Source organism: Alexandromys fortis, unplaced genomic scaffold (assembly GCF_014885135.2).
Source record: "Alexandromys fortis isolate MF-2015 unplaced genomic scaffold, M_Fortis_MF-2015_v1.1 scaffold_57, whole genome shotgun sequence".
Lineage (NCBI taxonomy): Eukaryota > Metazoa > Chordata > Mammalia > Rodentia > Cricetidae > Alexandromys > Alexandromys fortis.
Window position 1 is genome coordinate 745 of NW_026067941.1, and position 15,885 is coordinate 16,629.

Below are 15,885 nucleotides of genomic sequence, written 5' to 3' on the forward strand. Positions count from 1 at the left end.
TTAAATTGTCATCTCAACTTTTTTCCTCTTAGTGTTTTCCTTCTTTCAGGATTTTATGGAGGTCACATGCTTATTCATGAATGCAGCAGTAACTTTATAGCAATGAATATAGTAATTGTGGAAACATACATTTAATATGGGCTGCTGCTAATGCAATTTGTTTCTGTTGTTGTGTCAACTAATCATTTACTATTTATATTTGGTAGTATATTGGGAGGTTGGAGAATCAGCTGAGCTGTAATTCTTATTTTTAATACTTGCAGATGGCCTATTTAATCAGTATATCAGTCAGCAGGAATATAAGCCACGGTGGAGTCAGATCATTCCTAAGAGTACCAAAGGTAAGTTGCACTGTCCTTCCTGGCCGTTGTTATTGGTTTACCCTAAAGTTCTCCCACTCTGTTAATGAAGAGCACGTGTTTCCTGTAGAGCATGGTGGCATAGGTGGCAGAGTGGATTATTATACATCGTTTTTTTCTCCTGAGGCAATGGATTGAACTAAGGGCCTTGTACAAGCTAGGTAAGCATTCTTACCAGTGAACTATAGTCCCAACCCTAGTTTATTGTATTTAAATTATCTTTTAAATCTTTCTTGTCACTATGACAAAATGTGTTCTTTACACATTTCAGTTATTTTATAGTACTTCTGTGAAAATCCTGTGTACAGAGTTAGATGATGTCAATTTTACATACAAAAATCAGGGAAGTTCATTTGCCAAACTAATAAATTCAACTGATGGGAGATTTATGATGAAAACCTCAGACTTCCTGGTTTATATCAAATGTGATATTAGAATCCTGTTATCTTAGGGCTGAGAATATAACTTGGTGTTTGAATTCTTGCTTATCTTTTATGGGAACCTGGGTTTTATCCTCAACACACATGTACATACACCATTTCCTAGAGTCCTATAACTTTTTGAATAGTTGAAACAAAGATATTTCTTCCTTTATTCTTCCTTTCACTTATTTATACTATTTTGAAGGAGTACATGCAGAGTGTTTGTTACTACCCTTTATATACTTACAAGTGAAGTTACTCCTCTAAAATTGAAAGTTTTATTATTTCTTTATAGAAAATACTTTTTATTCTCCAGGTGATGGAGAAGATAACCGACCAGGAATGAGAGGGGGCCATCAGATGGTTATCGATGTTCAGACAGGTGAGTTACACCAGCAGTGTGCCAGCAGAATTCTAGAGTATGGGTTGAGCTCCTCAGTCCATGCCAGAATCATTGGTCTGCATTTCAGATGCTTTATGAGAGTGGATACAGTTCTCTTTCCATTTAAATGTTACTTGTTAAACCAGATGGCGAAGAGAATAACATTAATTGCATGCATGTCTGAAAGTTGACAGAGAGGAGGCTGCAGCCCAGCTGACCTTAGATACCCTAACAGAGATGCGTCCTTCACATAGCTCCACTTAGTACAAAGCCAGTACTCACTCAAGCAGTTTACTCTTCTAAGAGTATTTATACCATTTTGTTACTCTGGTGTGCTGACCAGTACCTCGGGAATAAAAATACTTCTTTTGTAGATTGAGATTATTTTGTGACTAATTAGAAAAAATATAGTATGGATACAAAATCTTGACTATTTTAAAAAATGTTAGTAATAAGATTGACGATTTCACCTTAAACTACATATTAAATACATACAGTGCCTTTTAGCACTTGAGACTCATATTAGAGTCTCTTTGGAAAAGTTTTCTTTCAAAGTATAGGATTTTGTTTCCTAATCTGTGCTCCTCCTTGCAGATACTAGCCTACCATACAGAAGTGGGCTTGAATATGATGTAGCCTTTTAGGCATTTGCTTTTCAGTGTCAGAGCAACAAGCGTGCCTATTGTTTATTAAAGAGGCAAATTCTTGCTAATAATACACTGAAGGAAACTATCTGAAAAAGACTCTTTAATTTTCTCAGCAAAATGCTCTTTATCCAACAGTGAGGTGACTGTGATACTTAAAGCCTGAAGTGATACTGAAATTAGGCAGGAATTTCAGGGTGCTTATTGGAGAACAATTAATAAAAACTCAGAGAAATTGGGGTTCAGCCTGGAGGTCAGAAAAGCAAAACAGCCAGCCACTGGCTCTTACCTCAATCTGAGTCCAAAATGGTGATCCTGCCTCCAGGAATCTTTAGAAACAGACTGTGTCTGAGAGCTGTCTCTTCACATTTTGTAATCCTCTCTAGCGCTGGGATTAAAGGCATGCATCACTGGGATTAAAGACATGCAACCACCTGGTTTCTATGGCAACTAGTGTGGCTACTGGGATTAAAGGTGACCAGTGGGTCTGTTTTACTTTCTGATCTTTAGGCAAGCTCTATTTATTAAAACACAGTTGAAATGCCATTACAGTTTATTACTGTGATACCTGTGGGAAAGAGACCATACATGACAGAGAAAGAACATATGTGAGAAAAAAAAAGATAATTTAAAGATAATGTATGGGATTTGAAGGTGGAAACAAAGATTCAAGTGATAAACAAATGTCATGAAAGAACTTAGTGTGAACAATGTGACTGAAGATTGAAGTTATTGTGAAGCTCAAAAGATGAAGGTATAGATATCTGTTATACCATACTGTTTTATACAGTAGGGACGGAATTTCAGCAGGTTCTAAGAGGCCAATGGCCGTATTGCCATTCCTGTTTGTCTAAAGTAGAAATTGTAGTTTTAAGAAGTATAGTGGGACAGCCAAGTGGTGATGGTGGACACCTTTAATCCCAGCACTCAGGAGGTAGAGGCAGGTGGATCTCTGTGATTTCGAGGCCAGCCTGATCTAAAGATCTAGTTCCAGGACAGCTAGGGCTCTTACACAGAGAAACCCTGTCTTAAAAAACAAAAAACAAAACAAAAAACAAACAAAAAAGTATAGTGGGAATCACTATTACAGTCATGTGATTTTAATTTTGTGTGCATATATTTTACACACACACACCTGTGTGTCCCATGTTTGTGTGTGTGCACCCATACATAAATTTTTGCACATTTATGCATGTGTATGTGGAGACAAGTTGACATTGAATGTTGTCAATCTCTTTCCCCCTGTGCTGGGATTACAATCTATGTAGATAATCTGGCTTATTTAAGTGGGTGTTGGGATCAAACTCAGGTCCTTGTGTTTATGTGACAAGCATTCTACTGGCTGAGCTATCTTCTAGACCCTGCTTTTAATTTCTTCATGATGGCTTCTGTACTTGTAACCCTTTCATCTCAATCTCAACCTCATTACTTGGTGAAAATTTAAAATACTGCATTAAATAATAATACTGCATTAAATAATAATGGCAATTTTAGAGGAGACACCTTCAGTTTTTCCCCATTCAGCATGATATCTGCTATTAGTTTGTTATACACATACTTTATTATTCTGAGGTATGATTTTTGTATTACTGGTTTCTTTGGTACTTTTATTATGAAGGTATGTTGAATTTTCTTAGATGCCTTCTCTGTATCTGTTAGGATAATCCTGTGACTTTTGCCCTCTTGATTGTATTTATATGTTGTATTTGCTAATTTGCATGTGTTGATACATCCTTTGTCCCTGGGATGAAACCGGCATGATTGTAGAATATAGTTTCTCAGTGTATTGATGAACTTGGTTTCCAAGACTTATATTAAGGGCTTTTATATATGTATTCATCTAGGATATATGTCTCTGGTTCTTTTCATTATTTCTTCATATTTGTACATATACATGTATATATGGTGTACTTACCATGGTAGCGGATGGATGTGCTACTTTGGCCTACTGTATTTATGTCAGTTTTATTGATTATAGTCCCTGAATCTAACACCTCTCCTTTTAATAGTCTTTAATTGTGTCTTGGGTTTCATCTGTGGTCTAGGTAAAACAGTTTGTGTGGAAAGATTTTGTTTCAGTATGGATTGTCTTGTGTTAGGTTATTCTTCCTATGTAATTATTACTGAATTTAGGGGAAAGGCTCAGACAACACATACTCATCATCTGATGCCTGAAGAAGTTATTGGGGATTTGTCATTTAGAAGCTCTCCTCTATCCTTCTGAACCTTAAACTACTTATATTAAAATGCTTTGAAACAAACAAAAGACATATGTCTCAATTTTTCTTGAAGTTTTTAATGAAGTGAATAAAGAGGACTTTGGGTTGTTAATCATCATCAAACTTTCATGTGGTTATATTTGTACTTCTTTTTATTGTGTGTATGATTCCTGTTAGGGTATGAGTGTCAAGATATGCATATGAAAGTCAGGGGACATCTCTGTGGTCAGGTGAACTCAGGTCTTCAGGCGTTACCCACTGAGCCATCTCACTGTCTTCTTGTTGACACTTGATTTATGTATGACGTTTGGCTTTCTCTGTTAACACATATTTGATCTAGTCTGTAGTTTCAAAATGGACAAACTCATTTAATCATGAATAGTGTGCCATCTTGTGGAGGTTTATACAATCAGCAGTCTGATTTACTCCTTAGAGTAGAATGATAGATATTACTTTTGAGCACTTGAAGTAAAAAAGCCCATTTTATTTTACAAAAGGTGTGCAAATGGTGTAAAAAAGGCCAAATTCTTTACTTTATGTTAACATTCCTTATTTTTAATTCACGAACAATATGTAAATTGTACTACCAGAAGTAAGTAGATCCATGATTTATGAGGTTCTGGTACCAAATGATATATTCTTGTACCAAAGAATAATTATAAGATTTATGGTGTAATAATTGATGGATTGATTGATGATTACCTGACGTGGTCTCTTAAATGAGATTGGCTTGAAATTTTGAAAATAGGCTATTGCTAACAATATTACCATCATTCTCTCTTGTTTTCTGTGTCTTCCTTTTCAGTCGTTCTGCAGCAAGTTCAGACTCTAACCGCTCTGCTTAAGATTGTTTTTATTTCCTTCAGTGTCTATGAAATTAAGTTTAGGCCATAATAATTGGATCTTGACCATGATCTAGTCACTGCCTGTCTTTTTTTTTTTTTTTTTTTTTTTTTTTGGTTTTTCGAGACAGGGTTTCTCTGTGGTTTTGGAGCCTGTCCTGGAACTAGCTCTTGTAGACCAGNTTTTGGTTTTTCGAGACAGGGTTTCTCTGTGGTTTTGGAGCCTGTCCTGGAACTAGCTCTTGTAGACCAGGCTGGTCTCGAACTCCCAGAGATCCTCCTGCCTCTGCCTCCCAAGTGCTGGGATTAAAGGCGTGCGCCACCACCGCCCGGCACTGCCTGTCTTTTTAAACTTCCTGTCTGCCTACTACCTTTGTGTCCAGATTTTCTGTACATTTTCTGTAATTTAGTTATTCATCATACAACTTCTTTGCATGCTTTGTATGATTTTAGTTTTTACTGTATTTTTACAAAAGATAAACATTTGAAACATTAGGAAACTAGTGGTTAGGGAATTTTAGTGTCATACAGCTGTAGGTATAGAGTCAAGATTGGGGCTACAATCTGCCTGACTTTGGAGTTTATGGCTTTTCAAACATTTTTGTTGTGTTGTTCTGTTTATGTTTGTTATTTTACTTTGCTTGAAAGGCTTTTTTTTCTGTCCCACATTCTACTGACCAGAAGACAAAGCCACATTCTGACTCCAGGACAGAGACTACTCTTACCACAAATCTGCCGAGTTCTCAGCCACATGTCCTCTTCCCCTTTAGAACATTTGTGCTTTTGCCGTCATGTGGCGCTTGGTCTATTCTGTGTAGGAGTGGTTTATGTACCCGTATAGTTATGGCTAGACGGTAAGTTCTTCAAGGACAAGGGACTATTCCATCTCTTTCCATTTCCTACAGTGGTTTGTGAGTTCAAATCAGTACTTTAAACTTAACAAATAGATATGCTGAAGGGCTAGGACAATGCATAGCCATGCTAGTCTATATTCCTTAAAGCGGGAGAAATGGAAAGACAAGTTTGCTGCTTGAAGAAGATTAGGTTCCTAGGCTATCATGACATGTTTACAGGACTTGTGTGGGAGGGCATGGGTTTCCAGTAAGCCAGCTTTCCTGCTAAGATTCCAGCTTTTCCTCTTCTTTTCTACACCTTCCTCTTGCCATAATTCTCTCTAGGCAGTTGTATAGGTTAATCCTTTTTGTCTTTGATGGAGTAATGACACCTTCTGGTATTTATTTCTATATGACTTATCTTTGTGAGATTTAAGTGATGAGGTGATTTAATTAAAATTTTTGTTGCACCTTTTTTATTCAGGTAAATCAAAACATTAAGTTTCTACAAAATTCACTTAGTTGTACTATTGCTTCAGTCAGACCACAAAGCATCCATGAACAGGAATAACATCTTTGCCTAATTCTTTTGGGATGCTTGCCCTGTGCCAGATTTTATTTTGCTCAGCTATCAATGAGGCTGTTGTGGAAATGTGGGTTTTCTTTGCTGTGAGAGTTTATGCGTACAAAGAGACCTGCTTTTCAGAAAGAACATTGAGAACTCAGAGCCCAAGAGAAAGGGTTATTAAAGTTAATGAACCAGGGTAACCTTATCCAGAGAGTGCCCAGAAGTACTATAAAACAAAAGGTCGATTGCTACTGCTATTTTAGTGATATGGGCCTCCCTCTACAGCTTCAGAAATTAACAGGGTTAACTGCTGTTATAGTGAGGTCTTGGAAAATATTCTTAAGCCATATGAAAATTCTTTATTCTTTTTCCTGTAAAATTATGTGTCTGGACATTATTGTATGTCATCTGGGAAGCAGTGTTATTTTAACTAATGATAATGGATTGTTTTATAGTTATCAAATAAGATAGACTTTTAGTACTTTAAATAATTACCATTGTTTCATATTTTTACAGTGCCAAAAGGATTCCAGGTCTTGGTTGGTTTGGAATCTAGTACAGTAATACTGTTGTTACAGTGTCTGGGGTAGTTAGGACTGAAAGGTAACTGGAAGTTTGTTTTTTTTTTTTTCCTTCTTTTTAAATAGAAATGTTCATTTTTGACAACTTGTATAACTTAAATCTGAGGAACCTCTGAACAGAATTTTGTAAATAAAAAAACTTAAGACTGAGGAAGATAAAGTGGCTTGTGCTTGATCACTCTGTATTAATTTCTTGCCACTGTTACTAGATACCTCTGAAAAATAACTTGGGGGAAGAAAGTATTTTGGTTCATGGTTTTAGTCCATTGTTGTAGGCATCATGGTGGCTAAGAAACAGAGAGAGAAAGGGAGGGAGGGAGGGAGGAAGGGAGGAAGGAAGGAAGGAAGGAAGGAAGGAAGGAAGGAAGGAATAAAGGGGGGTGGAGGGAGGGAGGTCAAGGACCTAAGAGAAAATATTGCCCATTTTCTAGCCAGGCAGTGGTAGTGCACACCTTCAATCCCAGCACTTGAGAGGCAGAGGCAGGCAGATCTCAATGAGTTTGAGACCAGCCTGGTCTACAAAACGAGTCCCAGGACAATCAGAGGTTACACAGAGATACCCTGTCTCCAAAAAAAAAAAAAAAAAAGAGAGAAGAAAGAGAAGAAAAAAAGGTTTCTGGCTGTTACTGAGCCTTTAAGAATGAGCCTGTAGGGGACAGAAGTTCAAATCCAAAATCTCTGCTAAGACACAAGGCAAGCTCTTAAAAGTAAGCCTCTTTAAAATAAGTTAGATATATTTCTAACATAAAATGACAGGATAGACATTTCCATTCTGGAGTGGAGGGATGGAGGCATAGAAATGTATCTGTAGCTCATGTCCATTATCTGGGGTATGTGATGGTGTAAAATGAGAAAAAGACATGCATTTCAGAAACAGCGTTGACAGTCCAGCTCTAAAAGGGGTTGCTTCTAACCATTTGATGATTCCAACCCTCATGGTCTCTCTTTAAGGCTAGCTTTTCTTGACACGCAGCATTCCTCAGTATACGTTCTATGTTCCTGAAATCTCTTAACTTCCTAGGTGTTCATTTGTGTCTTTGTCTTCATTCTTGCAGCTTCATGCATTTCCCTTTCAGGAACTCTGTGCACATATTGTCTCACTTCTCAGCCTAACTTTGAAATCTAAGTAGAAACCTTCATGACTCTGTATATCTGTGAAACCAACATCAGGTAAACTACATTGAAGTCTGTTGTTAGCTAAAGTTGGCTCAATGCCTGGGTAACCTAGCTAGCATGGTTAGTTAAATAATCTTTCGGAAATAACTTCATAGGTGAGGTCAGAGTGCCCTAGAAGCACTGATTTCTCAATGAAAAGTCTTCTAATTTATTTACTCTTTGCTATGGGTGTTCATCTGGCCAATTCCTAAGGTGCTTCCCTGTCATCTTTCCTATTGTCTCATTGAGAAGAAGCTAGTAGCTTCTTTAATGATTCGAAGCAGTTCAGAAACCATGTCCTTCTTAGTTACAAATGTGTATACAGTTTTTCTAAACAACGTTTTTCAAATCTTTCTATCTGCGTTTTGTTCTCAGTTTTCTCTGTAAACTAAAAGCAGCTAGCAGTGACCATGTCTTCTCACCTTCTGAGCTTCTGCTGGAATTGCCGACTAAGCTCTATCTCTAGCATCCTAAGTATCGTCTACAAACTTTCTGCAAACCAATTCCAAAGAATCATATGGCCTTGGTTACTCACCAGCAACAACCCTCCTTCTCTAGCATCAAATTTCTATATTATCAAAACTTTTTGTGACTGTGACAAACAGTTTAGGCTTATGTTTTTTAGGGAATTTTTATCTACCAGCCTATGAAGAGTTTAGGAGAACTCATAGCATTGTAGCCAGGAAAGAGAGAGGGCAAGAGTGCCAGGGCAGTATATTGTCTCACAGGACTCACTCCTTGTGACCTGCCTCTTACAGCTAAGGCCTCCTTCTGAGATTTCCAGAAATCTCTAGACTAGTGCCACCAGCTAGGACCAAACCTTCAAGAATAGCCTTTGGGGGGTGTTGAAATAGGAGCGGCGGCAGGGCTGCGTCCCCGGCACCCGGCCGCCCGCATGGCTAGCTTATGCCCAGAAATAATTACACGGAAACTGTATTCTTTCAAACACTGCCTGGCCCGGCTAGTTCCAGTTTCTTATTGGCTAGCTCTTACATATTGTTCTAACCCATTTCTAATATTCTGTGTAGCCCTTGAGCTGGCTTACCAGAGAGGATCTTAACCTGCGTCTGTCTGGAGTGGGAGAACCATGGCGACTCCTCCACTAAGCTTCTTTCTCCCAGAATTCTCTTCTGTTTTCTCCACCCACCTAATTTTCTGTCCTATGAGGGCCGAGGCAGTTTCTTTATTATAATTAACCAATGTCCTTCCCCCATCAGGGGGGCATTTCATTTTCAGACCATAGTGTCCAGTGAGCAACTAGAACTGAGTCTTCCTCTAGTGGGTTGTTCTTACACTGGCAGCACTGAAGCACTTGGAAAATTTACTTACCATTTTAAGTTATATGAAAACATGACAGAACCTTAGATGACAACCCAACTGTAAGTGGAGTCCACATGTAGTTTTGAATTTTACATCTTTATGGTTAGATGATAGCTGCCATGAGTATATGTAGTCTTAAAACACACGCTTCAAAGGGTCAGTGGCTTGACAGTTTGTAATCAGTAGGTGTAACATTTTTGCAGAGGGGGAATTATTTAACAAAAACAGAGAGGCATTGTATAGGGAGGGATCTGTGATATGGTATCAGGTGTAAAGATTCACTGAGAAAAATTTTGTCTATAAGTGCAACAGACACTTCAGAGTGACAAGAAATTGATTTCTCAAAATATTAGGTTAATCCTTGAAAAGGAAGACTACTACAATATATTTGGGGACATATTAGCCCAATTTTCATGGGTTTACCATTGTTATCTATCAGTTTATTCTTAACTTCCAGCTAGTTTTAACCATTGCTTTGGCATTAGGGAGACATCACCTTTAATGTGATCCTTTCTCATACCCCACCCCCCCCAGTAACAGCTACATGTCCTCATGTTACTCTTGAATTTTGCATTTCTTTAAATTTTGAGACTTTTACAGTTTTGAGTAACTCTGTCAGCCTTTAGTAGCTAAAATTTGGCTGCATTGTTAAGAAGCTGGTAAATATAAATTTTACACGGTTCAATAGACCAGTTCTTAAACTGGCTGTACCAGATTCATCTGGGATACTTTAAAAATACAGACTTTTTAGCCACTAAAGAACTTTGGAATCAGAATCTTGGGGGACATGGCCTAGTGATCTGGATCTGATTTTTTAAATAAATTTGCAAAACATGTTTCTACAGCAGTCTTTCCATATACTTAGGTTTAAGAACGGCTAGAGCACATTTTGAAAGCTACAAGTTTAACAATAATACTGTGAAAACAATGAAAAGTACCTTCTTAAATATTCTTTGAAACAATTGAGTGAGTCTGGTCCTTAACCCTTGTCCCTGTGGCTTTTTTTTAATACATACCTTTTTGATTTTCATAGAGACTGTTTATTTGTTTGGTGGCTGGGATGGAACACAAGATCTTGCTGACTTCTGGGCATACAGTGTGAAGGAGAACCAGTGGACATGTATCTCTAGAGACACTGAGAAAGAGGCAAGTTCCTAGTCTTTTCTTTCATGGGTTTACACTGCTGCATGCTTGTTTTCTTCTCTGATGCTTCCCAGCAGTGGTAGTGCAAAAGAATTTTGAAGAAAATAAATTGGATGTAAGAAATCTTGCATTTGAATTTCTATCCCTGGTTCATCAATTACTGGTGTAGCCAAGTCTACTTTGTAGCATTAAATAGCAATAGTTTTTTTTTTTAATTTTAAGCTACTTTACCTTAGAAATATAATCATATAATTTCTTTTCGTGCCTTAGCACTTTATTCTTGTTTCCAACATTCATCTTGTTTTTTTTTTTTATTTTTATTTTTTTATTGCACTGTGAGGATGGAACCTAAGCCTCAAAGTGCAGTATCACTGGAGTAGTCTAGCCCCACCATCTTGTTTGTATTTCCTCTGGGAAGTGTGCTATTGATATTTTAGTTCTACGCTGTCTAGCTTTTTAGAAATATATGCTTGTTTGTTTTGTCAGCATGCACGTATGTGCATCACATGCATGTCTGGGGCCTGCAGAGGTCATTGGATCCCTAGGAACTGGAGTTATGAATGGTTGTGAGTTACCGTGTGAGTTCTAGGTAATGAATCCAGGTCCTCTGCAAGAGCAGCCAATATTCTTAACTGTTATCCGTCTCTCCAGCCCCTTGTCTCATTTTGTCCATTTGTCTCTACTTTGACTATTCACTATTTCACTGTACATTCATGTGCTACATAACAGTATTTAGCCATTGATAGTCCATTACATGGTGGTGGGCTCATAAGATATTGTTTAGGCTATCACAGGCATACTTGTTTATATGGATGTTGTATAGAATATTGGCACATGATGAAATTGCCTAACAATGCGTTTCTCAGGTTTAATCCTCATCGTTAAGCTATACCTGTCAGTTTTTATAAGTGATATTTATTTTAATTGAAATGGTATCTATACATGTATTTGTTTTTGTGTCTATGTATGTATAAATGAAACATTTCTCTAATGAAAATAGCTTTGTTTTATGGCTTTGAATTAAATACTTATATGATTATATGCAGGGGAAAAGCAAATATCACTCATCTTTCCCCCCAAATTGTTGTAAAACTTTTACCATATTCTTCATCTAAGCTAGTTCAGATTGTAGACTGGAAAATAAACTATAAGAAAAAATAGCAAAGGAGAAAAATACCTAAGTCAAACCCACTGATTTTTGTTTAGGAAGACTGATTTCAAAAGATCTGGTGGTGTGCCTTCAGTCTTTGAAAATGGAGTTCTTTCTTACTCAGTCTGTTCCAAGGATTAATCATTTGGGTAATAATTATTTTTCCATAAAACCTTGAAATTCTGATTTCTTTTTCTAATCCCAGGTACATAAAAATGGTCTTCCATTTTCAGTGTTGAAGTATCATGTTTTGAAACGGTTATTTCTGTCCTCAGCAAAAATAAAAGACATATCTAAAATTTCTTTATTTATTCTCAGCCTTTTTGGATTGAGTTAATTACATCTGTAACTAACTATTCTTCCAGTAAGCATAGACCTCATCTTAAGATCTTCCCTATTCATTGATTGTGTCAAATTTATGCCAAAGGTCCATTGATGTCAATGCTGCATTTCAAATGTCCTTTTGTCTGTATTCTTTTGATGCTCTTTTTTTTCCTCTGTCACTTTCCCTCTCTTCTCCTCTTCACTCCCTACTCTACCCAACTATGAAATTGCCTAGACTGACCTTGATTTGTGATACTTCTTCCCGGAATTACAGGAATACATGACCATCTTAAGAGTTGCCTTAAGTTTGAGTCCAGCTGTGTCTACATAGGAAAGTTCCAAGTTAACCTGTGCCACACACCCAGATCCTGCCTTTAAAGAAACAAAACTAGTAAATGAATAATCTTTTAGAAACCTTAGTTTTGATCCTTGCTGAGTTTTAACATTAGTCATTCATAGAACTCTAATGGCATATAGTAGTAAGCATTTATTTGCTTCTGAGGCAGTGGGATATCTGGGTCATTCTGTTGGTAGGTGCCCTCATTTGGGAGACAGCTGTTGGCTAGTCTAAGGTTACTTCAGCTGAGACTACATGACTGTGTTTACTTAATCATCTGCCTATTTGTAGGCTAACTGGGACTTGTTCTTGCGACAAGGGCGGGTGTTGTGGGATATTTGTATACTGTGAAGATACTTTGCTGTGATTGGTTTAATAAAGAACTGAACAGTCAATAGCTAGGCAGGAGGTATAGGGGTGACTTTGAAGTAAAGAGAAAAAGGAAGTAGGAGATGTATCGAGGACACCATCAAGAAAAATACAGAATGTGACACACAAAATGGGAGAGAGGTAAAAGCCACATGGTAAAATGTAGATTAACAAAAATAGGGGTTAATTTAAGTTAAAAGAGCTAGTAGGAGCCGGGTGGTGGTAACAAATGCCTTTAATCCCAGCACTCAGGAGGCAGAGGCAGACTGATCTCTGTGAGTTCGAGGCCAGCCTGGTCTACAAGAGTTAGTTCCAGGATAGCCAGGACTGATACACAGAGAAACCCTGTCTTGAAAAACAAAAACAAAAACAAAACAAACAACAAGAAAGAAAGAAAGAAAGAAAGAAAGAAAGAAAGAAAGAAAGAAAGAAAGAAAGAGGGAAAGGGAAAGAAAAGAAAGGGAGCGAGAGAAAGAAGAAAAATAGCTAGTGGACAAGCCTAAACTAAGGCTGAACTTTGATAATTAGTAAGTCTCTGTGTCATTATTTGTGAGCTGCTGGCCCAAAGGAAAGTTTAATTATAGGCAGGGCTGCCAGGGGATGAAATAGCCGTGAACAGTCCACCAAAACCAAGTTTGCTTTTGTCTCATTTGTCAAAAAGAGTCAGATAGCTAAGTCCATGTATAGTGGGTTGTTAAAAGTACAAGAAAGTATGGGAGGGTAATAAACCCCCAAAATAAAAACCATTGTACCTATCCCAATTTCTTTAATTTAGTGACAGCTTCCAGTTCTCATGCAGGTTTGACCTCCACCAACTTGCCAACCATATACCCTAACTGTGTGTGATGACTGCACAGACCATTTCTGCCATTTTACAATGTCCTCACTTGTCTCATTTGCCAGCGTTGTCCCCGTGTTCTCAGTGAGATCGCCCATCTCCAGCCTGTATGCTCTTTAACACTCAATTTAGACTTCCCTTCTTCAGTATAACCTGTTTTGAAGCTCTCTAAGCAGATTTTTTTAATATTTATTTATTTATTATGTATACAATATTCTGTCTCTGTGTATGCCTGCCGGCCAGAAGAGGGCACCAGACCTCATTACAGATGGTTGTGAGCCACCATGTGGTTGCTGGGAATTGAACTCAGGACCTCTGGAAGAGCAGGCAATGCTCTTAACCACTGAGCCATCTCCCTAGCCCCCTCTAAGCAGAATTTAAACCACCTTTGGTGCGCTCACATTTACCTGAAACTGGTTTGTATTCTTGTTTTCCCACCTAGACTCTGAATTCCTGATAGGCATAAAGCATATTATGTAGAAATTAAATTAAATTAAAGAAATAATAGATATGCTTTTGTAAATCATCAGATAATGTCAATTAAATAAAAAGCGGGTATTGGAGTAAAGCAAAGGAATTATGAATGTAAAATTCAGGATAGGGTGTGCTGGGGTGAGGCTTTATGAGTAGTACAGATGTTATGTGTTTTTGAGACATACATGGTCTCACTAGATAAGGCAAACTGGCCTATAGTTCAAGGCTGTGCTTGAGCTTCTCCTCCTGGCTTTACATATTCTGTGCTGGGAATACAGGCATGTGTCATTGTGCCCAGCTCATTATTTTTTTATAACACACACACACACACACACACACACACACGGTAACATGAAAAATGAAGTTGAACAGTGATTATTTTGATAACTTTTATTTTGTAGGTAATAAAATGTTTCAGTACTGGAGCTCGGGTTTATTATAGTTTGTTCCTCCTTCATATAGATGCCTGTGGTGGTTTGAATAAAAATGTTTAGTGTCAGAGTGTAGCACTATTTGGGAAGGATTAAAAGGATTAAGAGGCATGGCCTTGTTGGAGGAAGTGTGTCTCTGGAGGTGGGCTTTGAAACCTCAAAGCCCATGCTATGCCCAGAATTAGTCTCAGTGACTCTCTCTCTCTGTCTCTCTCTCTGTGTCTCTCTCTCTGTCTCTTTCTCTGTCTCTGTCTCTCTCACACACACACACATTTAAATTGTGCCTTTTGTTTTAGTAAATGTCTCTGACTTCATTCCTAGGATTATTGAGCAATAAGAAATTAGGGAGGGCTCTTCTTACTGGATTTTACTTATATTAGTGATTTTCAAATCTTAGAGTAGTAGGATTCCTTTGTGTATGTAAAAAAAACTTGCTAGTGTTTTCTTAATTTGTTTGGGATATGCTTATTGAAAGTTGCCACGGACCGTCCCTCTTGGAGACCACTATCCACGGGAGAACAGGGTGAAGGATAGGATAGCCAGGATACGACGCAAGGGAATGACAGACAGACACACTGTGTAGTGAGAATCTGCTGCAATTTTACTTCTGCAAAGCTTCAGTTTTTGTACAAAACAGATCAAAGAACTTGGCAGGCTCATTACATCACCCCACTCAGGGTTCCAGACATAAATCAAGGCTAAGCATAATCAAAATAGAGCTCCTTCTATGTGCTCCCCTCTACCTGCTCAAGATGTTGGCAAGGACTTTCAGTTTTGTTTTGTCTCGCACCATTAACTACATTCTACCGTGGGGGACTAGTTCTCAGGGTCCTGGGTCTAGCTTTTTATGTATATAATTTTTTATTCTTTGCTCCATATTCCCTAATAGTTTTCTCATTTACTCAAGATAGTTCCTATACCAATATATTAAAGCTGGTCTCATGTTTTCAATAATTTTCTTTCTTTCCTCTTTACTATAAAGACACCAGGGCTTCCGAGATCTAGCTAATCCTTCCATAAAGGGGAATTTTCTCTAATTCTCCTTTTCTCTCTAAATCTGATTCACTATGATGATTCCCTCGTAACATTTCAACTTTAGCCGTTTCTGTTTCATAATTAAGTTTCCCAGGCTCATGTGGCGTGGGGCATACTTTATTTCCTCAGGGACTGCTTTAATGAACGGTGGGGCCGAGCCAAGGACGCACTTTGATCTCTTGGTAAGTGGTCAGCTGTAAACAGGAAAATTAAGAAATACAGAGAAAGATTAGGCAAGGTGTCAGGAGGGCTCGCTCTCAGGGCCATCTCCAGATACGAGATTTGCCTATGGCATCAGGTCCTATCTCGACCACTGATTGCCAGGGGGACCACCTGGGGCTTCGCTCCAGGAAGCTCTAACCCCAATCCTTCAGCAGGCAAAAGCCAGCGCAGAGGCATTTTGTCACTACACGGCAGTCACTGCTGTGGACGTGGCAGAAAGTCACTATGTTAGAAATA

The 15,885-nt window shown here is 38.1% G+C and overlaps 1 protein-coding gene across 1 annotated transcript in view; it reads left to right on the forward strand.

The window, feature by feature from the left end:
* Positions 1-263: 263 nt before the first annotated feature.
* Positions 264-15,885, forward strand: part of LOC126505205 (muskelin) — a gene marked incomplete at its 5' end in the record, with an annotated part of 60,757 nt that continues 45,135 nt past the window's right edge. Inside the window, 3 exons of the mRNA XM_050147990.1 lie at positions 264-341; positions 1,098-1,163; positions 10,359-10,471. Coding sequence (XP_050003947.1) covers positions 264-341; positions 1,098-1,163; positions 10,359-10,471 — 257 coding nt within the window. The remainder of the gene's footprint in view (positions 342-1,097; positions 1,164-10,358; positions 10,472-15,885) is intronic.